At 35.9% G+C, this 27,268-nt stretch overlaps 4 protein-coding genes across 7 annotated transcripts; 3 read left to right on the forward strand and 1 right to left on the reverse strand.

Moving 5' to 3' along the window:
- Positions 1-2,556: 2,556 nt before the first annotated feature.
- Positions 2,557-5,935, reverse strand: LOC122302445 (cyclic dof factor 2-like). The gene is made up of 2 exons (XM_043113704.1): positions 5,592-5,935; positions 2,557-4,238 (listed from the first exon to the last, which is right to left on the reverse strand). The coding sequence occupies exons 1-2, from the start codon at positions 5,805-5,807 to the stop codon at positions 2,940-2,942; spliced, it is 1,515 nt and encodes a 504-aa protein (XP_042969638.1). The 5' UTR covers positions 5,808-5,935; the 3' UTR covers positions 2,557-2,939.
- Positions 5,936-11,820: 5,885 nt separating this feature from the next.
- On the forward strand, positions 11,821-14,878 carry LOC122302446 (uncharacterized protein At5g19025-like). Of its 3 annotated transcripts, XR_006240468.1 has the most exons (4): positions 11,821-12,166; positions 12,258-13,091; positions 13,466-13,567; positions 14,184-14,878. XR_006240468.1 is itself a non-coding variant. In XM_043113705.1 (2 exons), exons 1-2 carry the CDS (start codon positions 12,072-12,074, stop codon positions 12,964-12,966), a joined length of 804 nt encoding a protein of 267 aa, XP_042969639.1. In that variant the 5' UTR covers positions 11,822-12,071; the 3' UTR covers positions 12,967-13,164. The 3 variants fall into 3 exon arrangements, 1 of the variants encoding a protein (XP_042969639.1); XR_006240467.1 differs by having other exon boundaries at positions 13,466-14,878; XM_043113705.1 differs by lacking the exons at positions 13,466-13,567; positions 14,184-14,878 and having other exon boundaries at positions 11,822-12,166; positions 12,258-13,164.
- A 3,109-nt stretch (positions 14,879-17,987) lies between these two features.
- LOC122302448 (defective in cullin neddylation protein AAR3) lies at positions 17,988-27,153 on the forward strand. 2 transcript variants are annotated; one of them, XM_043113709.1, is made up of 9 exons: positions 17,988-18,137; positions 22,586-22,718; positions 23,095-23,146; positions 23,324-23,399; positions 23,546-23,628; positions 23,806-23,902; positions 25,504-25,549; positions 26,412-26,500; positions 26,625-27,153. In XM_043113709.1, exons 1-9 carry the CDS (start codon positions 18,101-18,103, stop codon positions 26,966-26,968), a joined length of 957 nt encoding a protein of 318 aa, XP_042969643.1. In that variant the 5' UTR covers positions 17,988-18,100; the 3' UTR covers positions 26,969-27,153. The 2 variants fall into 2 exon arrangements, with proteins under 2 accessions (XP_042969643.1, XP_042969642.1); XM_043113708.1 differs by lacking the exon at positions 17,988-18,137 and adding an exon at positions 21,164-21,436.
- On the forward strand, positions 18,144-20,496 carry LOC122302447 (pentatricopeptide repeat-containing protein At5g50390, chloroplastic). The gene has a single exon (XM_043113707.1). It carries the CDS (start codon positions 18,201-18,203, stop codon positions 20,319-20,321), a length of 2,121 nt encoding a protein of 706 aa, XP_042969641.1. The 5' UTR covers positions 18,144-18,200; the 3' UTR covers positions 20,322-20,496.
- Positions 27,154-27,268: the final 115 nt, after the last annotated feature.

Here is a 27,268-nt window from a genome sequence, read left to right on the forward strand (position 1 = left end):
CATCTCTTTTTAACAACGCTGCCTACTCATCTACATAAACTTGGTTTGGCTTGAGAAAGACAAAAGAAAATGACAATCTCTTTACTCTTTGGTTGATAACCTCAATTAGACTTGCGGGGGAGGGCTGAAAATGTACCCACTTTTCGGATTAGTGTTTGGCCCGGGATCCGAATAATCCATCACTTCTATCATCCTCCTCGATTTTCCAACAGTACTTTCCTGGACAACAAACAAATATTTACTCTGTCTACATAACAAAATAAGAAAAGAATTACGGAGTGAAACAACCATATGAAAAAAAAAATGATACTGACCTCTACTCGAAAAGTGGAATCTTCATGCTCAACAGTCTCCATCACTTTTCTACCGAACCCTTCAACTAGTCAAGAAAACGCGCAAGGAAAACGGGACCAAATTAAGAAAAGAACAAAACCAAACAGAATTTATTCCTAGGAAAAGAAAAGGCAAAAACTAAAGCAACAGGGTAATACCATGAGAGAAACACAAAACCAGAAGTGATGAAGCAAGAAGGATGCTGAGAAAACAGGACCGACCCATTATTTCTGGCAGGATTTTGATACGAGGAACAGCCAAAAAAAAAAGTAGCTCTCTCAGATTTCCGAATCGAAGCTCGGATTATATGAGACTTGAAAGTTAGCAGAAAGCAGCTTTTGGGCTTTCCTAGGGAACCGCTTCAGCTTCAGATCCAATGGGGGGCATTAACTGCGCATATAACAGCACTGAGACAATTTCGCTGTACAGATAAGAAAGCATAAAGGAAAAAAAAAAGTTTTGAGTGTTTTTGTGACCCTATTTATCAGCAGCCCTTCCACCCACTACCCGTTTTTGTTTTTTTCTAATAATATGCCATTTTATTGAGGTTGTTTAATCCTTTTTTAAAATTTTCTATAGTTTTAAAGAACACATGCTCTGTGATCGAATCAATCTGCCATTTACAATAAACTCTAGCCATTGGACCACAGAAATTGAAAACTAGTCTAATGGTTGCAAAATGGTTGTAACTTTTCTCCTTCATAAGTGAGTATTTTTAATAAACTTAATATATCATCTTTTATCTTTTTTTTTTTTTAAAAAAAAAAGAGAGACTGTCATCTCCTTTGCATCTAAAGCCTACTTATGGGAATTAAAATATGGTACACTTTATTGTAAATAAAATAATTTATATAGTTTTAAAGCGTGTAAATTTTGTATATTTAAAATAAATAAATAAATTTGAAATTCATATAAAAAACTCATTTTTTAAGATGAGTCATACTTTTTAAAAAAAAAATACATAAAATATTAAGATTTATATATCCCAAAAATGTATTTAATATTATTCTCAAAATTAAAGAAATACTGAGTTTTAGACAAAAGAAAAGAATTCTGGCCAGCTTTATCTACTGCAATGGAATATATAATAATCGGTATTAATTTGTGTTATTTGATATAATTATTATATTAACTATTTAATTTGTTTAGCTCCACATCGTTGTGAGTTTACGTAGATTGTAGGTAAATATAGTCAGTTTAGTCAGAGTTCACCGCACGTGAAAGTCTAAAGAATGATGTCCATGTACTTGAAAAGGAAACATCACATGTCACCGTTAAAACGAATAAGATCCGAGATATTCTGATCTCCAGCTCCTTGCTTGATTCCTTGTTGCCGTTTTCATTGTTCTTCAAAACTTACTCGTGGTAAACTTGTGCAAGGAAGAACACAAGGAAAGAGTAGTGTTAGTTATAAGTTCTAAATTGATAAGTTCTTCGTAGGCCTTTTGTAAATGAGTTTTGTTATATATAATTATTTTTATGTATTTATTACACACTCTACTGATATGATAAGTTGAATCTGTCTTTTTTCTTTTAACAGTAGATGCTACTCTTTTAAAAAATTTGCACAAATTTGTATGAATTATATCAAATATTACTCGAAAAAAGTTTACAGATATTTTGATACTAGTCTAATTTACCTGGAACGCATATCTTTTTATTTGGATGGATCGACCAAGTTGGTATACAGCAATGTCAAACCTTTAAATGACTCACCGCATTTTTGGATTGATAATTTTTCTTTTTGGCACGTTCTTTGGTTTTTCTTCCATTGAATGGAGGCACGAACTTATTAAAGGATTACAAAAGCAAAAGGAGAAAAGGAAGGCAACAAGTGAGGTGAAGAAAGGAAAAGCTTTTTGATCAGCTTTCCATTTCTTGGTGCTACATTCTTGGATTCTTGGGTAAAGAAAAGGAAAGGTGGTTGGCCTTTTGTAACAAGAACCCAAGACTATCTTACAAGTTGAGGCCTACAAGAACTTTTCCATGGCAGCCTCCATGTTGTTTCCTGCAGAGCCGTGAAGAATGGAAGTAACTCTCTTGGATTGATTTGGGTCGGTTTTTAATGTACTCTTGCACTTTTCCAAACAAATAGACATAGAATAGTCTTCAATCATATCGTCTAATATTGTTCCATAATGCGCCACAAAGTATGTATTATTTGTCAACAAAGAGGGCTGGAGCCAGAAAATATGGACTTGGGCAGTAGCAAAAACACCCGCGTTGAATTCAACTCCCAAATTTATTTAAGAACATCTGGGATTTTGGTACACACTTTGTTCTAGCGCTCACAATTGCATATAGAAATATGTACATGAACTCAGCAAAACATCTTACTCAAAACAAAAGGCACCTGTTCACACTAACACATGAAATCAGTTCCTATGACTAAATTAAAGTGGCTATTTTCTCATTAAGAGGATATGGCAGACAATCCTCCTCTGCTCTTCCTAATTTGGACTGGCTTTAGATTCTTAGAAATAAGGCCAGTGAACTCAAAATAATCCCATGGTATTCGCAGTTTAAGAAACTTTGAATGGACCAGTTGAAGACTCCCAATCTGTCTGCACCACCACGAACCGTTTCTGAAATCAGAAGCTACATGTTTATGAGCTCTCATGGAAGTTGAGTGACCTAGACAATGCTGCCGGATTGGCTTGTAAGACTGGTGAGGTCTCGGCTATGTTATTCTTTTTATCAGTCTTTGATCGGAATGCCTTAAAGAGTCCTCCCCCACTAATTGAGTCAGCCTTGTCATTCTTAATTCCCAGTGTTGCCCATATAGAGCTTCTTGCAGCTTCTCCTGGGTCATCAATCCTCAGTGTCTTTGGAATCCAAAGGCATCTCTCGGCATTCTTTTCTTTTAGTGGTTCCTCATCCCCAGAGTTGCTTGATGTGAGAACATTCTCATCTCTTGAATGTTTCCCCAAGGTTGGAGAGTTAGGACCAGAGCCTGGGGTTGGAGATGTTGGCTGAGGAAGCCATGGGATGCTCCAAGTGCCTGGCACAGCACATCCCCAAAAAGCTCCGGCAGGGTAAAACGGCATAGGAAAGCCTGGAGGGCAGAAAGCAGGTGGTGGCATGGGGGAGTTCCACTGAGCTGAATTCCATGAATACGGCCAAGGGGCCCCAGGAAAGCAAGGAATTTGAGGCGGGAACCCCTGAAAATTGCTCATTACTTGCTCTTGTGATCCAGTTTTTCCAGGATCATCCCTTGAATTTGAAGTTGCAACTGAAGCTCCATTCGAACAATCATCTCCATTTTCTCCACCTCCATAAGAAACTGGAATCCTTAGCTCTTCTGGTTTATGAAACCCATTTTGTGTACAGTTCCTCATTGTTTTATCAGCAAGGTTCAGTACAGAAGCCATTGATTCACAAAGGGGTGTGTCTGATCCAAATGTGAGGACGGTGCCATTAGATTTCAGTGATGGATGGTGGACTCCATTTGTAAGATCAGTTCCAGCATTCTGGAGAGCTTCAGAGACAGTTATGTGGCGGTAGTGAGAAACAGAATTCTTGTTCTTGCGACGACCAGCACCCACAGGCACATTCCTCATTGTCCCACCAGCTGTCCAGTATCTCTGGCAGTTCTTGCAGAAGTGCCGAGGTTGGTTGACATTGTAATTATTGAAGTAACAGAACTTGGTGTCCATGCTACTGCAGCGGGGGCATGGAAGAATCTTGTCGGGCTTCTTCAGGGATTTTTCTTGTGAATTATTAGACTCGCTACGTTCTTCTTCGGGCTTTGAATTTTTTAATGTGGCACTCTCCTTCTCAACAGAGGGTGTTTTAGAATTCTCACTTATTCCTGAAGTTGCATCTGGATTTGTTAACTCTTCTAAAGACACAGGTGGGCCTGGGTCTTCCTGGTCATTCTCACTAGCCTTGTCTCCCAATGTGTCCTGAATCAATCAGACTTTCCAATGAGAGAAGAAATATTTAAAGATAAATGGATGAAAAATATCAACACGACAATTATGACAAGAACCATTTTCAGGAAGTAAGTAAATAACACATAAGAGCATATTTCACAAATCTTTTGAATTGTCACTACGAACCAAAGTTTCATAGTTGCAAAAACAAGAAGCAGCCAGCAAAAGTATTACATAATTACCCTATTTAAGCACTTCAAACTGATCTCAGTTACCCAACAAAGGCTTAATTATCTTTGTTGTGCATGTCTAGGATGTTAAGATTCAAGCGTTCGTAAAACTTTCAAGGTGCCTACAAAAAGACATGATGACCATTCTGTTGGGACAGGCGAGGTTTGGAAGAATTTCCGATATATTCTCAAACTCATGTCTGAGTCATGACCTCTACATGACCAAATGGACGATTAACGAGAATTACTTAAAGCCAGGAAGGAAGAATAAGCAGGAAAATTGTACTAACTTCCTTTTATACTTTCTGTGCACAGAGTAGACAACTGTAGCACCATGTGCTCAAAGCCACCTAAGGAGTAAATGAACTAGGACTGATAAGGCAATGGTAAAACTGTAAAAGTGTCATGCAACAGCCAAAAAAATGATTTCACCTGATAAAAGACCAAAAGAAAAAAAAGAAGAAACAGTTCCCGACTTTTAAAGGTAAAATTGAAGACTTTACTCGATCTTAGAATTGGGAAAGTCCTTGCAAAACATAAGGATACCAATAGGAGACGGCATTTTCAGGTCCAAATGTTAACCATAGAAAACGATGACAATGAAAAATTGTATAGCCTTTGACATTACATTGCTAAAAGAAACCAAAATAATCTAACCCATAAATTGCCAAAATCTGGTTAAAAATATACGTCTCCGATAAAAGAAAAAAGCATACACGAAATCTAGTAAGAAGCCAATTTCCAGAAAACCAGCAACTGAGATGAAGAATTTTATCAAAACGACCAAAGACCGAAACTAGTGCAGCCGTAAACACTTGAGTTAATGTTAATCTCTATAGAAATTAGACCGGAAATCCCCGAACAATCAAAATTAACCTAAACTACCTCAAGCAAACTCATCATAATACATAATATACTAATTCCTAAACAAAAACCGACCAAAATCTCAGCTTTGAATACTGAAGCAAAAAATTAAAACCCCGTTCAACAGCTGATGAAGAAAATCTAAACCCACCGAATCACACCCGAAAAACCCACTAATCATCATTATTAATCTTCATCAAATCACCATTAAGAAACAAAAGTGGGCCACCACCATGTTTAAGCCAAGTCAAAACCTCCAAAACAATGGGTCGCTCCCAAAATCCCTTACCTTCTTAACCTCTCGCTCTTCTCCATCTCCGTCCGTGCTGTTTTCGGGCGAAGAGTCGGTCGAACAAGCATGGTCCTGATCGATATTATCTTCAACTACAGGACCTGAATACGGAGCTGGAGCTCCTGTAGAGTCAGCCGACCCGTTGGACGTAATCTCTGGCACGGGGATCGTCTTCCCGAAGAGTTTAATCGCCGGGTCTCTCGCTTCCGACATTTTTTTTTCTCTCCGATTTCAGCTTTCTTCGTTTCCGGTTTTTTATTTTCTTCTCCCAAAAAAAAACGGAAGAGAGAGAGATGGCACGTTTGTGCGAGTGAGTGAGTGTGGCGTCTTCGTCGTCGTCGAAGTCTCGTCGATTATACGTTTCCAAATGATCCCGTTTGGGCAGGTGGGGTGCCACATCAGCAGTATTGGAGAATTCTCGGCCACAAGTTTCTTTTGTGGTCTTTAAAGGATCTCTCTCTTTTCTCTACGATTTGCCAAAGTAAGCACAATTTTTTTCCCCAATCCTAGTCAGCATCTTTGTATTTTTCCCTTTCTCCTCGCCGATTCTTCTTCGTTAATTTTTTTTAATATTATTTTTTAGCTGAAGTCTTGTTGTTTTTATTCAGACTTAATATGTCAAATTTCAAATTTATTTTATAAAATAATCCGATAAATAATACTAGAATTGAGAAATACTCTCAATTTATTTTATTTCATTTTATTATTATAATTTTTTTAAATTTTTACATAAAATATAATAAATAATTTAATTTAATTTTAATTTTAATTTAATAATAATATTAAAAAAATTATATTTTAATAATATTTTATTTAATTTTATTATTTTTATCTAAAATGATCTCATTTTCCTTCGTCTAAAAATTCTCTTTGCGTATTGATGCAAATTATAAGATAACATAAAAAATTCCTGTTTTTGTATTGTTTTGGTTTTCTTTTACCTTTTTGTTTGACTATTTTTTGAGGCCGTGTATACAGATGTGGATGAGAGTAGAAGTTGGCCTACCGCCTGCCTTTTTCGTGTCCTTTTCCCCGCAATAAGTTCTACTTTCCCAAAAAGAAAAACTCATACCCAATCTTGAACCATCCCATCCAATTCAATGAGTCCATGCAGTATCAATAACTGTTTTTGTATTTATTTCCATTTTCCGTTTAATAAATTTTCTTTTTCAATTTTATCCGACTTCCAAATTGGTTGGGTGTTTAATTAATCAATAAATAGACGTGTTAATAAATTTTTTTCATAAATTTTAATTGATTTGAGATATGTTAAAGAGTAATTTAAATATAATATAAGGACGTGTAAATATCGTGTATCATTTTTAAAAATATAAGATTTATTATTAAAAATATATTTTTTTATATAAATTCTATATTTATTTATTATTTCAAGAGAGAATAAGTAAAATTTACATATTATAAAACTATACCTCGTTTATTTTTACAAAACATTATACATATCATCACATCTAATAATTATGACTTTTTTAAATTTTCATATAAAATATAATAAACAATTCAATTTTTTCAAATTCTAAAATAAAAATTATATTTAACTTTTAATTTTCACCTTATCTCATCTCATCTCATCTCATTAATAAAATAAGATTAAGTCATTTTCATATCTTAAATTATCACCTAAACTAAAAAATCAATTGAAATATAACGTATCAATTAGTGTGCAATGACAATTAAGGTCATATTTGGAGAGAAATATGAAATTAAAATTTTATAAATAATAGTAAAATAGTTTGTAAATAGTAGTGATTTGAAATTTTAAAAAATTTATAATAATTAGTTTAAAAATTTTATATTAATTAGTTTAAAATTATTTATATTTAAGTCATATTTGAAAATAAAATATGATAATATAAAAATTTTGAAATAAAATTTTTTTCTAAACGAATCTTAAGAATGAAAAAATCTAATTACAAGCATAATTATATATTAATATGTGTACTAATATAATGTAATTGGTTAAAAAATAAATTTTATTAAAAATATTACTAATTTAAAATTTAAATATAATAGAATCAGTATTAGTATATAAATTAATACGCGACTTCGCTTATACGTAATAAAATTATCTAAGGATAACTTTTATAAGAAACAAGGACTTCCTTACGCAATCATTTCGGTTCTAAATGACAGAATTAAGAATCCAATCTAGCCGGTTGCATTAGGAAAACATTTTTACATCTTAAAATCTTAATGAATTTGATATATTTATGAAATTCAAAATATGTCGAATTGAGACAGCTACTCCCGGAACGCATAATGGGTAGTCCGAACCACCGAATAGTACAAGCCCACGTCAACATCTATTTTTATCTTACCACGTGGCATTAGTCAAAACTATTAAAACGTAAAGTGAAAAAAGTAAACCTGACCTCTCGCTAGTCGCATCAACTCCATCCATTCCGTGCATCCCTTCATCCTATGATCTCATCACTCGTATCCACGTGTGAAGTATTTTTCGGAGCGACTTTTCTCGGGCACTCCTAAAAAGAACCTATTTTTCTATCCGTTAGATCGAGGTATTTTCTGAAAGGAACACGTGTACTCAGACAAAAAAGGCACAAATTACATTGTATATCTTAACAGGTTCTTTCCTCGTGTAGCTCGTTGGTTCAATAAAGGCAGCTCGAAAGTCAAAAAAGAAAAAGATGACATCATCAAACAAATCTCTTTTTTAATCCTAGGCTGCTTTGATGACACGTAAGATTGTCACGTTGATTTTAAATTTGTAATGGACAATGGGCCATGGCCATGAGTTTTCCACTTAAAAAGCCTACAATCAAAACACCGCACATGAGGCACTGAAAAACTCTTTAAAATAAATAAATAAAAAAACAAGTTCGTAATTATTTTTGGAAATATCACAATGTAGTGAATACCACTTGGAGGTCGTTAGGGAATCCATTCTCTCTCCAAGGCCACGCTCATCTAATAAATAAAAAAATGGTAGATCATCATGGGCTGGGTTGAGAGCCGAAACCTATCAATCCTTGTTCTCGGCACATTATTCATGGGTCCAATAAAAACATATATATGGGCTGGTGTCTCCATAATTCTCACTCTCTCGATTTATCAACTAAACCTTGTAAGTATTTAGGATGAAATTCCGCGTTAGTTATTATATAAAATAAGAATAGAGATGACGTGATACTTTACCTGATTATTTATAAAAGTATAATATTATTTAGTTTCATAATTTTACTACTTCATTTTGACTATTCATATATTTTTATTTTTCTAATAATTAAGAAAATGTCTATTAGTGAAATATCTGTATATATTTTTAAATATTTAAAAGAAAAAAAAGTATAATTTCACTAGTGGTAACTTTGAGATGGCAAAATCGTGAGATTGAGCAGTAGCACCTTTTATAAAATTATGAACATTTTAAAGATATCACATTGCGTGATAAGATAAACGTGTATATATATATATATGTAGTAATTAATTAGCCAAGTGGGTCATAATCACTTTCATGATTTAGTACTGTCTGTAATCTTAAAGAGACAAAGTTTGGGGCATCTTCGATATGATCAGGCTAGCAGGCCAAAAAGAACAAGAAAAGGCGCTTAGCAAAAAACACAGTTATTGCATAGATCAGAGTTAAAGGTACATAACAAGAAGTTAAGGCAGCTGGCCTAGATCATCTCTTTCATGGATTTCATTAAATAATAAAGGATATAGGATTAATATTTAAGGGTAAATTGTAATCTAAAATTGAAAGCTGGCTAGGACCTTCCCTTCCTTAGTCATCATGCATATAGTGCTGCCATGCCTACCTCAACGTTACAGCTTGTAAATTCGAATGTATGGAGGTTCTCCTAGGACGCGATCGGGAACAGTCATTTATATTAATTGTTAATACGCACAGGAAAATTATGTTTTCATATAACATGCAATATTGTATTAATATAATGCGGGTCTTGAGAGTTTGTCGGTTTCCGGCCAACTCCTATTTTGTATTATATATATGTTTTATTAAGTAATAAAATATTACTTAAAAAAGAAAAAAAAAAGAAATAAAAGTGATATATATTCTATTTAAGTACTATAACATTAATTATAAAGCAGAAAGTACGATGAACTACGTCATGTTAATTAATTAGACCACTTAAATTAAAGATGAGTCGCATAAAGATCACACGGGAATGACATTATGTTATAATAACTCTTTTAAAATGGAGATTTTATTCTATTTTTTTATTTTTATTTTTATTTTTAAAAAGGGATAGTCAATTTCCTGATCCCCGCATGGCCTCCATGATCATGACTCTCTTTCGATCTCCACCAAAATTTTGGTTAAAGACAACGCGTAATTGCGCCCATGATCAAAAGCTTCCGTTTTTTACGGTAAATACCAGGAACTTGTAATTCATTTGTTAATCAGGTAGACTGACGTACGAATTAGGTAATTAAATATGAGAGAAAAACCAAGAAAATACAAGAGAATGATCCAAACAATATCGTGACATGGAAACGTTTGAAAATGTAGATCAGTGGTTGACTTGTTATAAGTTGTATGGTGACATTTTTAGGTAGGGATTTTCGGGATTTGTAACCTTAAGAAAATAGTTCTGGTATGGCGCCCTGGCCGGCCGCCATCCTGCACTAGGGTTTTTTTTGGGTTCCAAGTAGCACTACTTTTTCTTCATGGTTATGGAGGATGACGTTTTGACATGAATTTCCCGGGCCTAAACGCGCAAACTTTGTTGACTTTACTAGTTTTCAAGTCAAAGTCTATCGCCTCCATCTTGTTTAATTTCTTTCTTCTGCTACAGATAGCATTAAATACCGCCATGAAAAACGTTATTACCGGGCATTACACGGATCTGTGTAAACTGTTCTCAGTGCGATAATTCATGCAATATTGACGCGGTGCACTGAGATGCAATGAACGTCTTTAGATCATAAATAAATATCTAATTTGACATTATCATTTTACTAGGCCAAACACGCACGCAAAACCAGTCACGCAATAAGGGTGCAACGTGTTCGTTTGTTACACTGTAAGAGGAAAGTCGGTAAATGGTTTAGGTAGAATGAAATTTCAGAAAAATAAATTTATAATTAATTGATGTGGTGTAATATGACGTTAGATTATATAATTATATAAAATAAATTTAATTTATCAAATCAAGTAATATCAATTTATAAATATTTTATTTAAATATTTTTATAATTATATCATTTTTTAATTTTTTTTTTTCTTTTTAAGATCAAACGTTGCTCTAGATATTTTTTCCAAAATATCGTAACTAGCTACAAACATAATTAGTTCCAACTCAAAAAAAAATTGGATAAAGCAGAAGGGTAGAAACTCAAATACCACACGACTTAGTGGAGAAGATATATATAGACGTTGTAAATTAATGAGTCTCGTGTCATTTTTTTAACTTAGCCACCTTAATTTGGCTTTGCTTCCACGTAACTATATATTTATGATACGGTTGATCCTCTGGCACGCAATATAAAAAGCTTTATACATTTTCAACTTTCAAATGCGAATTTCTAGTGTCCCTCATGATATTTAGATAGTATTGCTCGATATTTTTCTCACGAATATGCTTCCGATCGGTGAAGCATGTATACATCTTGAAGTTACTTCATGCCTATTTCGTATGCCATATTATATATATATATATATCCTCCATGCTTTATTGCTAGGACATGGAACATATGCGAAATAAGACATGGAACTACTATTTTTAGAGCATACAAATATTCTTATTTGCTCGATTAATTAGTTTAACATTTCATATATGATCAGTAATGCTATATAAGTTTTAAATAGGCAAATTTTACGTATGTATTTTGTAAAAAAAGTGGGTCACATTAAAATAAGTTTTTTTTTTAACACTTTTTGATATATGATCTAATTTTTTTTATAAAGGGACTGTGTATGATTTGATTATTTGAAGTTTGTACAAAACATTTCTCTCTAATATATATACACACAAATGGACATAAAAGTGGCCTATTTTTATGAGAAAGTAATACTAAGCTATACATTTTATAATTAATTTTTGTAAAACCAAAAACTTGTAAAAGAAAGTTGGAATAACATTGATGAATTCAAAGAGGGTCGGTCAAAGCCCATGGCCATAGTACAAAAGTGCCCCACTAAAATCATACGCACATAATTGAGTCATTTCACTTTGGATAAAAATTTAAGCCCACTTTCAAAAACGAATGGCAATAGCCCACGTACGTCCACCCTACGTGTTCTATTAGCGTGTAAACCTCCCCTGCTTTTGAACCGACCAACTCTCCCCTCTCTCACAAAGACAACTACAGATTGTGATAAGAGAGCACTCCTGACTCTTCCTTGTCCTCTCTGGTTGCAAACGTCTCAGGCCGGCCTTACCCCCTCCACACACTCCAAGATTCACGACCATCTTTAGAGAATTCTACATCTTATCACGATTCAATCCAGCCTCGAATTCCATCGCTTTATATTTTATGCGAGTTTTTGTGAAAATATTGACACCGACAAATCCCGATCTGCAGGCGGATTCGAATTCCTTGTCTTTTCCTTATTTTCACGAGCTGGTTAGGTCGGACTTTTGGGTCTAGAACTTTGCGTTCGATCTTTTTTTTCATTTTTTTTTTCTCTCCCGATTTGATTGTTGGGTTTGTTTTAATCAGAGATTGGATTCACAATTTTTGGGTTCCATTTGAAATGGTCTATTTGCATAGCTCAATTTCGGTCTACAACTCCGTTGACCAGCCCACTGCAATGGCTGACACTAAATCAAGGGTTAACAATCATGTATCAAGGAACAGAAAGGCACCCTTTTTGCCTAATTGCTCGAAAATCCCGGTTTGTGATCGATCTCGATCGGCGGCAGTCGATATAGTAATCCTTATTGTCGTTATTGGTGCTTGTGGATTTTTGCTGTTCCCTTATATTAGGTTTATGGTCGTGGAGCTTATTGGAATTGTTGGTGCGATTGTTCGTGTGGTTAGGGAGGAAGTTGCTGATGCTCCGGTGATATATGGTTCTATAGGGCTCAGCGTTTGCTGTGCTGCATTGGTTGCCTGGATGGTTGTGATATGTACTAGCCGGAAATGTGGGAATCCGAATTGCAAAGGGCTGAGGAAGGCGGCGGAGTTCGATATTCAGTTGGAGACAGAGGAGTGCGTGAAGAACTCCACTAATTTGGTTAAAGATGGAGGACTGAAGAAGGGTCTGTTTGAATTGCCACGCGATCACCACCGGGAATTGGAGGCGGAGCTCAAGAAGATGGCGCCGCCTAATGGAAGAGCAGTTCTTGTTTTTCGTGGGAGGTGTGGATGTTCTGTTGGTAGATTGGAAGTTCCGGGGCCGAAGAAGTATCGGAAGAGCAAAAAGTAGGATTGATGTTGATTGTTCTTATTCAATACAGGATAATCAGGATACAGGAATAACCATAACGCAGAGAGAAGGGCCTTCTCTTGTTGATCTTTTTCAGAACTATGTCGTCTTTAAATAAGCTTATGGTAATAAGTTGTAAGAATTATATACTGTGGGAATATAAGAATCCTTTAATTTATCCGATTTTTTTTTAGTACATCTTAAAATTGTTTGATGCTTTAACTTTCCGTTTGAAAGGTTGTGAGTTTTCAATTTATTCTTTATGGTCACAGTTTATCGATTATTTTTGGAGGTTAGACTAGTTCTTAAAGTTAGAAATCTTAAGCTGGGATGAGACAAGCTTTTGTATTTTAATATAGTTTTAATAATTTCCTGACAAAGTTCCCACAGAAACCATGCCCCTTCTCTCGTGGTTGAAACTTTCCAAAGCTAAATTAATAACTTCGTGGTACTAGGTATCATATGAGTACAAAGCGAATGTTATGTTGATGTTATGCAGATTTGAATAGAAGGCTGATGCATTTGTTGATTGATTTGCGAAGGGACACATCTAGATGAGATCCACAAAAGGATCACTGACATTGGTTGGGAACAGCGTGTGGTATGATCCATTCCTTCTAGCGATGTTTGCACCACACTGCATAGTTAATAACGACTTTCTATTTAATCACTCCATGCTATACTTTTGAAAAGCTTAACTGGTGATGTAAATTCCTTTGGTTATTCAATAAAAAGGTTGATAATTTGTGCACATCCCATTAACTGATGAGCCATGGAAAATCAATCATTAATTGTAAAAACATGATAGAATTGCAGTCTGTGTTTATCATAGAAGAATATTCTGAGACTTTGTTGGGCTTTGATGAAAACAATATTTTAAAGCCCTTGCTCATTCAAGAATCAAGAGTTCTTCAATGATGAAATGTACTTATTTCAGTGTACTGCCTCTTTCTAGGTTGCCTATTAATCATCTTCATTAAGTTTCTTATGATGTAAGGCACTAAACTCTTTGATTTATCCCTTTGCTGTCAAAGGAACCTTAAAGTTGATATCAATATATGACACTATAATGTGGTTGTTCATACATCTTCTCAGTGTCCTGAGAGGGCTATTTTTGAAAATCTTATGGTGTCATTATTTCTATGCAAAAAAGTTTTTTGACAATTATGTTGCTTCTCTTCTTTTGTAAGATGGAAGTTTTTATTCCGTGTTTGCAGTGAAGGTTGAGGGTGACCTCTTATCACTCTGAGGAGAAGAAATATTTTACAACCTAGTCTCTACTTGTGCAATACAATGAATAGGGTTGGTAGGCCTGTTGTGAATCAACGTTACCTTCTTTACCAACACACTATCTTGTGGTATAGATAGTATGGCAACTTCTTATATTCCTTAAAAGTTCATATTCTTTGTCCTACCACTGTTGCTAGGCCTGCTATCATCTTTGGCAAGGATCATTCCTTTCTGGCTTGAAATATGATTGTGCTGCTTTAGTAATAAGATTATTCCTTGAAGCTGTGGCAAAGCAAAGACTAGGTTGGAAGGTTGCGTCATCATCTGATTTTAGGATATGTCACAATTGAATGCAAATGGTCATGCTGCTCTGGTGATATTCGCCTCAACTTCTAGTGTGTCCTCTCTGGAGTTTGGATATGCTTTGCTGCTAAGAGGATGCTGAAGAATCCTCTAATCTGTTATTTTTGAAGCCTGACATTATTAGGCATTGCTTGAAGAATATCTTTTAACCGTGGTATCAACAGCAGTTCTTGTTCTCCTATTAGATTTGCCAGATATGTTGTTTACATACATATATTTACTATTAGTGACAAATGTAAGCTTTGTCTTGATAATAATGATGAAGAAACACTAATGAGTAGTATGCAGTTTTTTTATGGTGCATTGAGATATTTGTGTCCATTCCTTTCGGTGCAATTGAGGCTTAGAGAAATGTTTGTCTTACACATGTTTCTCAAAATTTGTCAACACCCGTTATGCTTCTTCATTCATTGGATTTAGCAATTTTAGTAACTTAAAGGACATCATGTGTTCTGCAGATTTTCATGCATATGTGTACAATGTCACACACACAAACATCATTATTAGTATACCTAAGCTTAAGCTTTTTTTGATAAATCTAAGCTTAAGCTATTTTGTATCAATAATGACAGCACCATCGAGTCACTTTCTGTCTTCGTGGTGGCTAAAACAATTGTTTGTTCGTCCAAAGCCCTACCTTGTCTCCATTCCTTTTCATGCAATCAGGCGTTGGAGATATTATTGTGTTTCCCACCTCTGTAATTTTCATTTTCTTCATTCCCCTTTACTGTCATTCTCTAAAGAAAACCCTTGCATGCATGTACTCATAACCCATACCTATGATAGCTACCCCTCTATTGAAGATTAAATTTTACCAGTAAAACTGAAAGACCTGCATCCAACTACGCATGGGAACCTTGTAATTTTTGTATGATGGAAAATTGGGACGAGAACAAGCTTTTGAACCATGTTTGCTGGTAGTTCTTGCATTATAATGGAAATTCCAACTCATCTAGGACCTGCAGGAAATTTATGTTGTTTTCATGTGACAGGTGTAATGTATGCAAATAGATCCATCTCATGATAGGACCAATAACAACCAATTTACATCACAAGTGGAGCCCATTTCTTCCATCCCAAAAATGATGGCAAGGTTTGTGCCATAGTGTTACTGCATGGTAATATAAAATTAGACCTGATATTTCTTCAACCTTGACCATGATACTGGTAGGAGGAGCTTTTATTAGGTGCCCCTGCAGTGGTAATTATGAAGGTGAGGGGGGAAATGTGGCGTGCTGGCTGAAAACATATTCTATGTTCCCCTGCGGACAGCCTTTTGGTGTATTGCATGATGTTTTCAGGTATATAGACGTATATCAGGATGGAAAATTCTTCCATCATTTTGAAGGATTACATAGATGTTCTCGTGCGTACGGCAACTCTAAGGCAATCAATTTGGCATCTTGAACCACGTCCGGTTGTTTTTGGAGGACACTGACTTTTGATCTCTGTTAGCACTATTATAAAGTATTCTCAAACTGATAAAAGTGATCATGTTTGCTTCACTTTATTCTGTTCTTTTCTTCATATTCTGTTGACCATTGAGTTTGAGTTTCATGGAAGAGAAAGTGTTTAAAGTCAAAGAATCTAATAAATATAAATTCACAAATTGTCGTGATTTCATATGATACGTTATATATATTTATATGATAAAAATAACTTTACAATCTAATGTATCTTGTCAAACCATATCAATTTATAAATTTATTTTTATAAAATTCTTTATGGTTAAAGTATTTTTTTTTTCGTGAAATCATATTGTCTATTCTCTTCTTTCAAGATAACGCTCAAAATATAATTGTCTAGAAAAACATTGATGAAACTTGGTGCTCCAGCCAAGAAAAATATGGACTTGAAAAAGGCTTCCGTTATTATTTCATTAATAATTAGGTTTGTAACGATCTAAAAGACACAAAAATTAGCATAACATATATGAATGCCTATCAACCTCAGCCTTTGAGAAGAACTTGTTGTTTAACATGTTAAAATGTTTATTAACGTGTGAGTAACCATTCTTTGAAGAAATAGAATCCTAATATAGCATTATCCCACTGTAAAATTGAGCATGAGTGGGTCCACGTCATTACAACCTGCAATCAAAGAAAACTGCAAGATAGGACGCAGTTTTACCCAGACGGATATATATTTTCTGAGAGAATAACTTTTCACCGGTGCTTCCTATCAGCTTCATTTATCAGAGATCTATAGTGTAGTGCCACGTAAGGGCTACAATTTTAAACCTCAAATCGGTGCAATAGGGGATTCACTTTTCTGTCGTGACAACCCCTCCCCTAATCCCCCCCCTCCCTCAAACCAAAACCCCCCTCCTTTCTCTGTCTCTGCGTTTGTCCCAGGTCTCTCTCTCTCTCCCTCCTCCATGAAACTGAGACCGTAATATTGGCAAGAAGACAGGAAGATCATCTGAATTAGATTTATTGGCATTTTTTGAGAAGGGGTCCAAGTTTTCAGGCGATGAGAAGATCCTCAAGAGGCTTTCTGAATCTGGTTTAGAATTGTTGAGCAAAACGTCCCTTCTGTGAAGAAGAGAAATAAGTTGTACAGGAAGGAACTTGCACTTGCTTTTCTTCTACTCACGACATCTGTTAGGAGCCTCTTATTGACACATGGAGTTCATTTCTATTTCTTCTTGTTCCAAAGGTTGTCTTTCCTAGTTGTGGGCTTGGATTTAGTTGGAGAGCAATTGAGCTGAAATGAAAATATATTGAATATACTGAAATAAAGAGCAAAAATGGAAATTCCCATATATTTATTGTTCCAGTTGTTTATTATTCTTAGTATGCTTAAAGACTTCTGCTTTATAGACCTCCGAAAGGAATTTGTTGGCTTTCTTGATGAAAGAATAGCTGTTGGGATGTGAAAGACTAGACTAATAAAGTAATTCTGTTAAATTGAGAGCAAATGACGATGTAGAAAATGAGTAAGATAGATTATGGAAGTGAAGGATGCATATCCTAAAAAGGGTAAAATGATTAGGAAAATAGATTCAAATAATTGAGAGATTAGTATGGACTCTGGACTTTTTTCTGCATGAAAAAAATTTCACTGCACTAAACCTAGGACCATTATCTCGCAAGTTGGTGAAGGGGAGATCGGGAGGGAAGGGGAGATCAGGAGGAAAGGGGAAATCGATTTTGACAGAATGCTGATTGAGAGCAGGAATGTGAGAGAGAGAGAGAGAGAGAGAGCCATTCGGTTTGATCCTCTACATTGCGTCAAAATCCAATCCTTGATGAACCTCTTATATGGCAGCTCCCTATTCGTCTCCGACAACAGCTCCTCATAGGAGGCTCCTGCCCCAAGCGTTTCACATTTTCTGAAGTCACTTGAAAAATAAAAGAAAAGAAAACGCAACGTTTAGTGAGCCACCGGCCCATTCTTTATTTTTTTAGTTTATTCTCTTTTTCTTTTCTTTTTATTTCAAGTCGCATGGTGATTCTCGGAACTAACTCCTACCTACTCGGGCGGAGTCCTCGATGCTGATCCTCCCGGAGACCACTTTGTCCAAATCACACATTTCAATATGAAGAGAAAACAGGATCGATTTACACTTCCTCAAAGTACTCTTTTTTCTCAGCTTCTGTTACGACCTTTATTCACTGATTTGCTTCTGTTATTTGAGCATGGAGATCCCACTCCTACGCTACCAAAGCCTAGCCCTGGATCAGATCCAAAGTACTTGTAGTTTTCCTTTCACCTTCTCTGATCGTAAGCATAAGCTTTTCACGAATACGTCGTTGTTTTCTGGGTATCGTTTCTCGTTCCATAGGAGGAAATGGAGGAGCCCATTTGATAGGATTAGTTGTTCTTCACTGGAACGAGGGCTTCACACACGGCTGAAGCCGAAACCTTCCAGAACCGATGTTCGTGAGGACAAAGAAACGGTTTTGGAAGAAACGCGGGTGAGAAAACCTAGTTCTGGCCTTTGTAGTCAGATAGAGAAGTTGGTTTTGAACAAAAGGTACAGGGAGGCGCTTGAACTGTTTGAGATCTTGGAGTCTCAGGGTGATTTTGAATTGGGTTTTAGCACGTATGACTCCTTGGTGAGCGCATGCATTGGTTTGAAGTCAATTAGAGGGGTTAAGAGGGTGTTTAGTTTTATGATCAGTAATGGTTTTGAATTGGACTTGTATATGAGGAACAGGGTGTTGCTTATGCATGTGAAATGTGGGATGATGATTGATGCGCGTAGGCTGTTTACTGAAATGCCGGAGAGGAACTTAGTGTCTTGGAATACGATAATTGGGGGGCTCGTGGAATCTGGAGATTATGTTGAGGCATTCCAGCTGTTTTTTATCATGTGGGAGGAGTTTTCGGATGTTGGGTCACGAACATTTGCTATGATGATTCGGGCATCTTCTGGCTTGGGTCGCATATTTGCAGGGAGACAGTTCCATTCGTGTGCTTTGAAGATGGGTGTCGGTGAGGATATTTTCGTGTCTTGCGCTTTAATTGACATGTATAGTAAATGTGGGAGCATTGAAGATGCTCAATATGTTTTTAATGAGATGCCGGAGAAGACGACGGTAGGATGGAATTCCATTATAGCAGGTTATGCACTTCACGGTTATAGCGATGAAGCTCTTGGTATGTATTATGAGATGCGTGATTCTGGGGTTGAAATGGATCATTTTACATTTTCAATAATTATAAGAATATGTACGAGGTTAGCTTCACGGGAGCATGCTAAGCAAGCTCATGCAAGTTTAGTTCGTCATGGTTTTGGGTTAGATATTGTAGCGAACACGGCACTTGTTGATTTCTATAGCAAATGGGGAAGTATAGAAGACGCCCGCCATGTTTTTGACAATATGCCCCAAAAGAATGTTATATCTTGGAATGCCCTGATTGCTGGCTACAGTAATCATGGCCGTGGAGAAGAGGCCATTGAGGTGTTTGAACGGATGCTTCGGGAGGGAATGATACCCAACCATGTCACCTTTCTTGCTGTTTTATACGCTTGCAGTTATTCAGGTCTATCAGAACGTGGTTGGGAAATTTTTCAATCAATGAGTAGGGATCACAAGATTAAGCCTCGGGCAATGCATTATGCATGCATGATTGAATTGCTAGGTCGAGAGGGGCTTCTGGATGAAGCCTCTGCACTGATAAGAAATGCTCCATTTAAGCCTACACCGAACATGTGGGCTGCCTTGCTGACTGCTTGTCGAGTCCATGAGAATTTAGAGCTTGGAAAATTTGCAGCAGAGAAGCTTTATGGAATGGAGCCTGAAAAGCTTAGTAATTATGTGGTGCTTTTAAATATATACACCAGCTCTGGCAAATTGAAGGAAGCTGCTGCTGTTGTTCAGACCTTAAGAAGAAAGGGTTTGAGAATGCTTCCTGCATGCACTTGGATTGAAGTTAAAAAGCAGCCCCATGTTTTCATTTCCGGAGATAAAACCAATCGTCACTCAAAAGAGATTTACCAGAAAGTGGACCACTTAATGATAGAGATTTCAAAGCATGGTTACGTTCCTGGGAGAAAATATTTGCTTCCTGATGTTGACCAGGAAGAGCGGGTTTCGTTGTACCACAGTGAGAAGCTGGCGATAGCTTTTGGGCTGATCAACACTCCAGATTGGACACCACTTCAAGTTGTGCAGAGCCATCGCATATGTGGTGATTGCCATAATGCGATTAAGTTAATAGCCATGGTTACTGGACGTGAAATTGTTGCGAGGGATGCCAGTAGATTCCACCATTTCAGAGATGGGAGCTGTTCTTGTGGGGATTATTGGTGATCACAAAATTGTTTTGTAGGACCTAAAAACTTGTCTTTCTCATATTTTGGATGTCCTCTTTTTTCCTACCCTTAGATACAATAAAGTAACCATAAAATAGCATTGTAATCTTAAGAGGTACGAATTACAAATAGAAACCGAAATTCTGTTCCATCAATAGAATTCTGTTCCATAATTCTATAAATCTTTCTTTTATAATAGGTAGGTATGATGCTTGATTTATCGTGAACTGCGCTGCCAAAAATGAGCAACTAGAAACTGCACTGCAGCCATGAGGGGCCCGAGGCCCCGAACTTGGGTCATGCCTTGTACAGCTTCAGTTGGCCAATTTAAGAACCGGTGAGATCTTAGGATCTTCAAAAAGCATCGATAAACTTCGTAGCTCCTAATAGGAAGCTTCGATTGGATTTAAGTTAGGTCGCTTGGCTGTGGATGTGTAGCATGCATTGGCCCAGCCAGAATTATGCTCGATGGCTAAGAAGCCACAGATCGCATGAGTGATGAGTTAGATACAACTACGAAACAAGTCTCTCGCCCCCATCTACCGGCCCACCCTCAACCCACGTCCGGTTAACTCCGGGACTTTAAACAACACAATTTTTTCTTTAAAATTAGAGAAAAATAGAAATAAATTTACATTGGAATATTTTGTAAGAAGATTCTATGACATTAATTTGAAAACGTTATGTTATCTTTAAGAAATATAGTTTTGCTTTTCGTAAATAAATAGATTTACATTAATGATATGGTATTGGGAATTTTGAACATTATTTTGAGTAAGGTTAGGAATACGGATTACGGACACACTGTTAAATAGTAAAATTACTGTACATATAAACATAAAGAGTTAACAGGTTGATGTGGTTCCCGTGAGAATGCAGCTACATATATGGCCGAAAATCCGATTGTCTGCGTATGATTGCACTTAGAGGGAGAGGGAGAGAGAGAGAGAGGGAGAGACTCTCCACCTATGCTTTTGTTCTCCAGTCCCGTATAGGGTTTCGACTTGCCGGACCACCGACAACGCTAGCTCGCTGGAGTTCGAACCACGTGGCCCATGGATTCCTCGAAGTCGAACCGATTCGACATCTTCGAGATTTACCAACGTTACTGTGGTGATTCCTCACCCTCTTCAATTCTTTCACTATGGGTTTCAATTTTCAGATGTTTATCGAATTGCTTTGAACAACAACGTGTCCAACTTTCCTGAACACATGTTGCTAAAAGATTCCCTTTTTGTCTCGTTTTTACTGCTTCTCTTTAGCTGGGTTGATAGTGATGCTCTGTGTGGGAAATGGGTTTCGATCATCTTCAATTCGGGTCACATGCTTTTGTTTAAGCTGAGGTTGATAGTTAAGCTGCTTCTGGCCGCTGAGAAATGTTGGGAAAGGGAAATATATCCTTTTATCTTATAATTTTCTCCATTTCTCGAACTATTTGTATATTTTGTTACTCTGAGGCTCCAGAAGTGGTAAATCTCAGTTTTGCTGAGATTGATAAGAAGTTTTGGTAATTGGTGTGTTTGAGGAATCATCATGTGAAGATCCATACAATGCGATCCATGTATTGAGAAATTTATAGATTTTATTGTCTTTACTCGTCAAGTATGTGATTGTCTAATGTTTAAGTTCTTGTCGAGTTGTTAATCTTTGTTCCGTGAATACATTGGATACGAATCTTTTCAATGTCTTGTGTTTCCCAAGGGAAAAGGCGCCTTTTAATATCAAACTATTTGTTACTTGAGATTTAGATGGGTTTTAACTGTATGAGAAAGAAGAAAGAGAGAAATAGGATTTTGTTTGCTGAGAATTCAAATCCCTCTCTTTGCATAACCCATCATTTGACAGTAATCTATCAATCTTTGATTTTGATTTTGATTCTTCATTCCTAATTTCTGCACTGCAAAAGATAAGGAATGAACGGGAATGGAAATCTCCATACTAATCCATGATCCGTGAACGGGAGAACCCCTTCAGTAAATTCCTTATTTAGCTGGGCCTTTTTTGCTTCATTGAAAGGGATTGCTTCATTTGATTTGATATTGGGTTCAGAGATTGATTGTTTGTTTTCAGAAGTTCTACCAGAACACTCATGTTGTCATGTATTATGTTTTATGACACATCAGATATTTTCCCCCCATTGTCGTCCTATTTTCTAAATTGTGTGTGATATCAATTTAATGGAATTTAAAACTCACCTTGTAAATTATTAGTCGAAAATAATAATTCTTATCATCTATATGATTTATCGACTTTTTATTACAGATATTAGATCGGGTTGTGCATATGTTAATGGGCAAGAGAGCTACAAACAAGATGATGAATCGCAACCATCTAAAACTTCAAGGGATGAACTGACACAGCTCCTAAAATCAGTGGAGTCTAGGGTTGATACAAGGTATAAATCCATATAAGCTGCATGTGCAGCTTTTTAAAACTTGGAGTTCCTTTAGGAAGTTGGGTAGAGATTAATTTGGATTAATTTAAGGCTGGCGGAAGCACATGCCTGAGCTGTGGGATGCTTGTAGGGGCTGAAATGTATATCGGTAATGTTTCAATTTATTGAGTTAAACTGTATTGTAACAGTTTTCGGTAAATATGAAAAGAGGGAAAAAAGCTATTTGCCTTTATGTTTCCAAACTCATGAACTATTAAGGAAAATAGGAGGAGGGTCTGGAAACTGAAATAGAATGCATGCTTGAGAGAGAGAGAGACAGTATGAACATAGTAGCATTGCATTGAGACCTTTTCTGTTGTTGTGTTTACTTTGACAGGATTTCAATTTTTGATGAAATTTTCAAGCTCATTTCGCAGCTAGGCTTGGTGGTGAGATTTCGTTTCTTTGAAGTTCTTGAACTATATCTTCGAAAAAGCATTGGCATCTTAGATGAAGTGCTTTCGATCTTTTTTTTTTCCTATTATTTTAATGTTGATATGTTGGGTGTGTCTTCTAGTTTTGTGATTTGCACATTGTAATTTTACCTTGACATCTTCTATATGCAGGTAGATTTTTCTGAATTTGCCCGCTTCTATGACTTTGTTTTCTTCATCTGCCGTGAAAATGGTCAAAAGAACATCAGTAAGTTTTTTTGACTGTCTTATTTGTTGTGATGAGTTTTTTTAAATTAAGTATTGTGATACTTATTAAAAAAAATTAAAAAAAAAAGTATTGTGATGGCGGTTTCTTGTCTTTTTGCCTCTTTTTTTTTGGCAAATGGTTTACAGCTGTAAGCAAGGCAGTTACTGCATGGAGACTAGTATTAGCTGGAAGATTTCGACTGCTTAATCAGTGGTGTGACTTTGTTGAGGTAATCAAAGTGTAGCATTTGATGCTTGCCATGCTTTTTTATTCTTGTATAATTTGATGTAGAAAAAATTCCTCAGCATTATAAAATCAAATGTATTGGCTGTTATGGAAATTTGTTTTTGAACAGTTACTACTATTGTGCATTTCTTTCAAAACTAATCTCTTGAATTTCATCTAGAAAAATCAACGACATAACATCTCCGAGGATACTTGGCAGCAAGTTTTATCTTTCAGCCGGTGTGTACATGAAAATCTGGAAGGGTATGATCCTGAAGGTATACTAATTTTCACCAAATCTTTGGTTCTATCTCAAGAAACAGTCATGGCAGTATATATCTGACTTCCATCGCTTATATGTTGAAAATGTTGTCTATAATAATCCTAATTTTGTTGCTAGTTCCATTTCCTGCTTTTGAAGTTTGAAATATCAATTCATGCTCTACCTTTGTAGTAGATGCTGGTTTAGGCTCCATTTGGCATCACAAATGTTCTGAAGTATTCTCAGATATATCCTTCCCAAATATCACTCAAACACAAAACACTTTCAATTTCAAATCTTCAGCTTTTTCATCTAATCATTATAACTTTCCCAAACTCCCAAACAAAATACAAAAAACAATACTACTTTTGCAAAATTCAAAACAAAATAATATCAAAAAATTATATTCAAACAATTTTTTTACTTTATAATATTTTTATTCAACCTTTTGTCTCATATTTCCCAAAACCTAATAAAACATCTTAACTCAAACCATTTCACTACTAATCACAGATATACTTGAGATATTCTAAGTATCCAAATGGGCCCTTAGTTCGTGAAGCACAAAAAAGGGAGTTAGAATCTGATATTTGCTTGTATATGTGTATATCAAAATTTTCACCAGTTACCAATCAAAAAAAAAAAAAGAAGTTTTTCACCAGTTGGAAAAGAACCTATTGGTGGAAGCAAACATATACAAGCTTCTTGAACTCATATCACTCAAGTCTGCTAAAAAGTGAATTCGCATTTTCTTGTGTGATTACTTTATTCAAGAGGTACTTATAAAAAAAATATTTCATTCGAGAGGTCGTATCATTGATCTTTAGCTTTTCAACCCCACCATTTTCGTATGATCTCTTGAACTTATTTTTGGTTCTTTGGATATATGTGATCCAAGCAGTCAAGAGTCATCTTAGATTTTTGTAGACATAAATTTTCAAACTTGTTGCTTGTCATTTATGGCTAGGATCAATTTTAATACTGTGTCTGAAATTTGAAGCTTGGTGTATCTAACTTTAAGTATATAATGGCTCTAGAATAAGACTAACTTTGGTTGCATAGGATGGATTTGATAAATAAAAAAAACAAACGAACAAACAAACAGCATATTTGGGTTAAAAAGGAATCTATAATAATCTATCACCCACTGCTATAATAATCTATCACCCACTGCTACCACCCACCATGAGCAATGGCTACCTGGTCACTTCTTTTTTCCAATCAAAGGAGTGTACAGAGGTAATATCTTTTAAACAATCAGAGGTTCTTTTGTTTTTTGAGTAATTTAGGGTCAAAATTTGAAAACCGGGGTACCAAATGCTCACATTTTGAAACTAAACTCTTAAAACCTGAAAGTGTTGAACTGCATGGGGTATGTGTCATGCTTTCCCTTAGTTTTAACAGTTGTGAAAAGTTAATGGTTTTGACTGTGTATGAGAGGTGAGCATAGCAAATATTAGTGTTCCACTTGTTGTCCTTGAACTTCCTTCTGATTTTGAATTTAATGTTTTGTTTTATTGGCTTGGTAGAGGGACTTGGTTCTGTCTATATAGAAGGGGAAAAAGATTGTCTTGGTAATCAAAGTAATGCTTTTTTTTTTTTTTTTTTTTTTTTCAGGTGCTTGGCCTGTTCTAATAGATGAATTCGTTGAGCATATGTACAGGTTTGCCAAATGACAAATTCTCTCTCTGGATGTGAATGTACCAAATAATAAATGTTTTTGAAACTTTTGCCTGTAGTTCATCTTTGAAATGTGACCTCATTAACTTTCCTTATGCTTCTTTAAGAACATGCATTTATCTCAATTCTGAAACCCAATCCATAAAAGCCTTTGTCCAACCATTAGGGGTAACAATTCTGGCTGACACATTGTTTGTCTGCAAACTTAAGCACTCTCCTTTCCCCATTCTTGGGAGTACCTTAGTAAAGTGATAGCACAAAGTTTTAAATATCTGTCCTGGTGTTTTCATATGCATTGAGATCAAGATGGAAAATCAAGAGTCCAAGAAGGAGGCCAAGTATTGATGGGAAAGAGTTGATCTACCCATAGATTAAGGGGAAAAAAACCTGGAACGACACATATCCTGAGCAATTACTTGACTTGGGGTGCAAATGAGGTATTGTGGGACCTCATTCTCCCACAAGAATGGGTTGGAGGTGAGGTTAAGGTTCAAAAGCCATGAGAGGCATGTGTAACCTTGCAGTAAAAAATGATTTTTTAATTCTATAGTTATATTTTGGGAGCTTGAGCGGGAAGAAAAGCTTCCCCTTGATTTTGTTGAAGATGTGTATAATTTTGTTTGATTTGTGTTGGTGATGTAGCTAAGAGCTGCAAGGTTTGGAGGTCCTGGTGGTAGACCATTTTACTAGATAGGGCTCTTATTTGGCAGTCCACTTTTTTTTAATAAGAACTTTGCCAGTTGCCAGGTCATTATAATGCACAGGAAAAGTAGAGAAACTTTTCGAATTGGATTTTTTATTGACTAATGCCATTAGAGAATCAATGACCGTCTTTTATCTTGCAGGGTTTCAGGAACCATTGATAACACTAACCTCTTCTGTAACTGTGGTGATTTAGAATCCCAGTCTTCCATGGTTGATGATCCTCTTCCTGGTATGTCAATTATTGCGAAAGTACCAGTTGAGTTCCATTTCACTGGGGAGTAAATTTCAGGCTTGTATGGGAATGAATTATGAGTTGTGGTCCAAATTCCAATAACTCGTTGGTTTTGTCACAGGATTGAGAGATTTTCCTGGGTTGAAGAGGAAGGTACCCGAGGACCCTCAACAAGATGAAATGGAGTCCCTAACTACCCTCTACCCTCAGTCAACAGACCTGGATACTGCTTTAAGTTTCAAGAGAATCAGGCTGACTGCTCATAAATCAGCGCACTGGGTGGTGGATAATCCACCAGGGAATGCTACAGATGATTGCATGGAAATTGTTAGACACAACAGTCCATTATGTTCCTCCAAGTCTCCATGTGCGGTTGAAGGTTGTTTGTCTAAGGGCTTCGCAGGGCTTTTCTCAACCAGTGCCTATTTGCAGTTTGATCGGGAAAGGCGGGTTTCCTTCACATAGAACTTCTGCCTGAGTTGCAACGTAGAAATATTACCTTGCGAGATGTTACGTTCGCTTTTATATATTGAATTGGGATATAATCATATATATATATATATATATATATATTGTTTGCTGGTAAGTATTCATTACTCTTCTTTGTGTGATTTCGAAATCAATAAAGGGTGACGTTTGTGTTTCAAAAATATAATATCTAAGCACAAATGAAACCTGATTAGTTTAGTATTTTTGGTGCGATTCTTCAATTTAAAATATGGTTTTTGTACAAAATGTAATAAAGTTGTTCTAGAATATATATAT

Source organism: Carya illinoinensis, chromosome 3, assembly GCF_018687715.1.
Source record: "Carya illinoinensis cultivar Pawnee chromosome 3, C.illinoinensisPawnee_v1, whole genome shotgun sequence".
NCBI classification, from domain to species: Eukaryota; Viridiplantae; Streptophyta; class Magnoliopsida; order Fagales; family Juglandaceae; genus Carya; species Carya illinoinensis.

Coding starts and splice junctions, on each gene's coding strand:
- LOC122302445 (XM_043113704.1), bottom strand. CDS start 5,807: ATGTCGGAAGCGAGAGACCCGGCGATTAAACTCTTCGGGAAGACGATC. Junction 4,239..5,591: donor AAGAGCGAGAGGTTAAGAAG/GTAAGGGATTTT, acceptor TGATTGATTCAG/GACACATTGGGAGACAAGGC.
- LOC122302446 (XM_043113705.1), top strand. CDS start 12,072: ATGCGAGTTTTTGTGAAAATATTGACACCGACAAATCCCGATCTGCAG. Junction 12,167..12,257: donor TATTTTCACGAGCTGGTTAG/GTCGGACTTTTG, acceptor TGTTTTAATCAG/AGATTGGATTCACAATTTTT.
- LOC122302447 (XM_043113707.1), top strand. CDS start 18,201: ATGGAGATCCCACTCCTACGCTACCAAAGCCTAGCCCTGGATCAGATC.
- LOC122302448 (XM_043113708.1), top strand. CDS start 21,379: ATGGATTCCTCGAAGTCGAACCGATTCGACATCTTCGAGATTTACCAA. Junction 21,437..22,585: donor GATTTACCAACGTTACTGTG/GTGATTCCTCAC, acceptor TTTTTATTACAG/ATATTAGATCGGGTTGTGCA. Junction 23,400..23,545: donor AAATGGTCAAAAGAACATCA/GTAAGTTTTTTT, acceptor AATGGTTTACAG/CTGTAAGCAAGGCAGTTACT.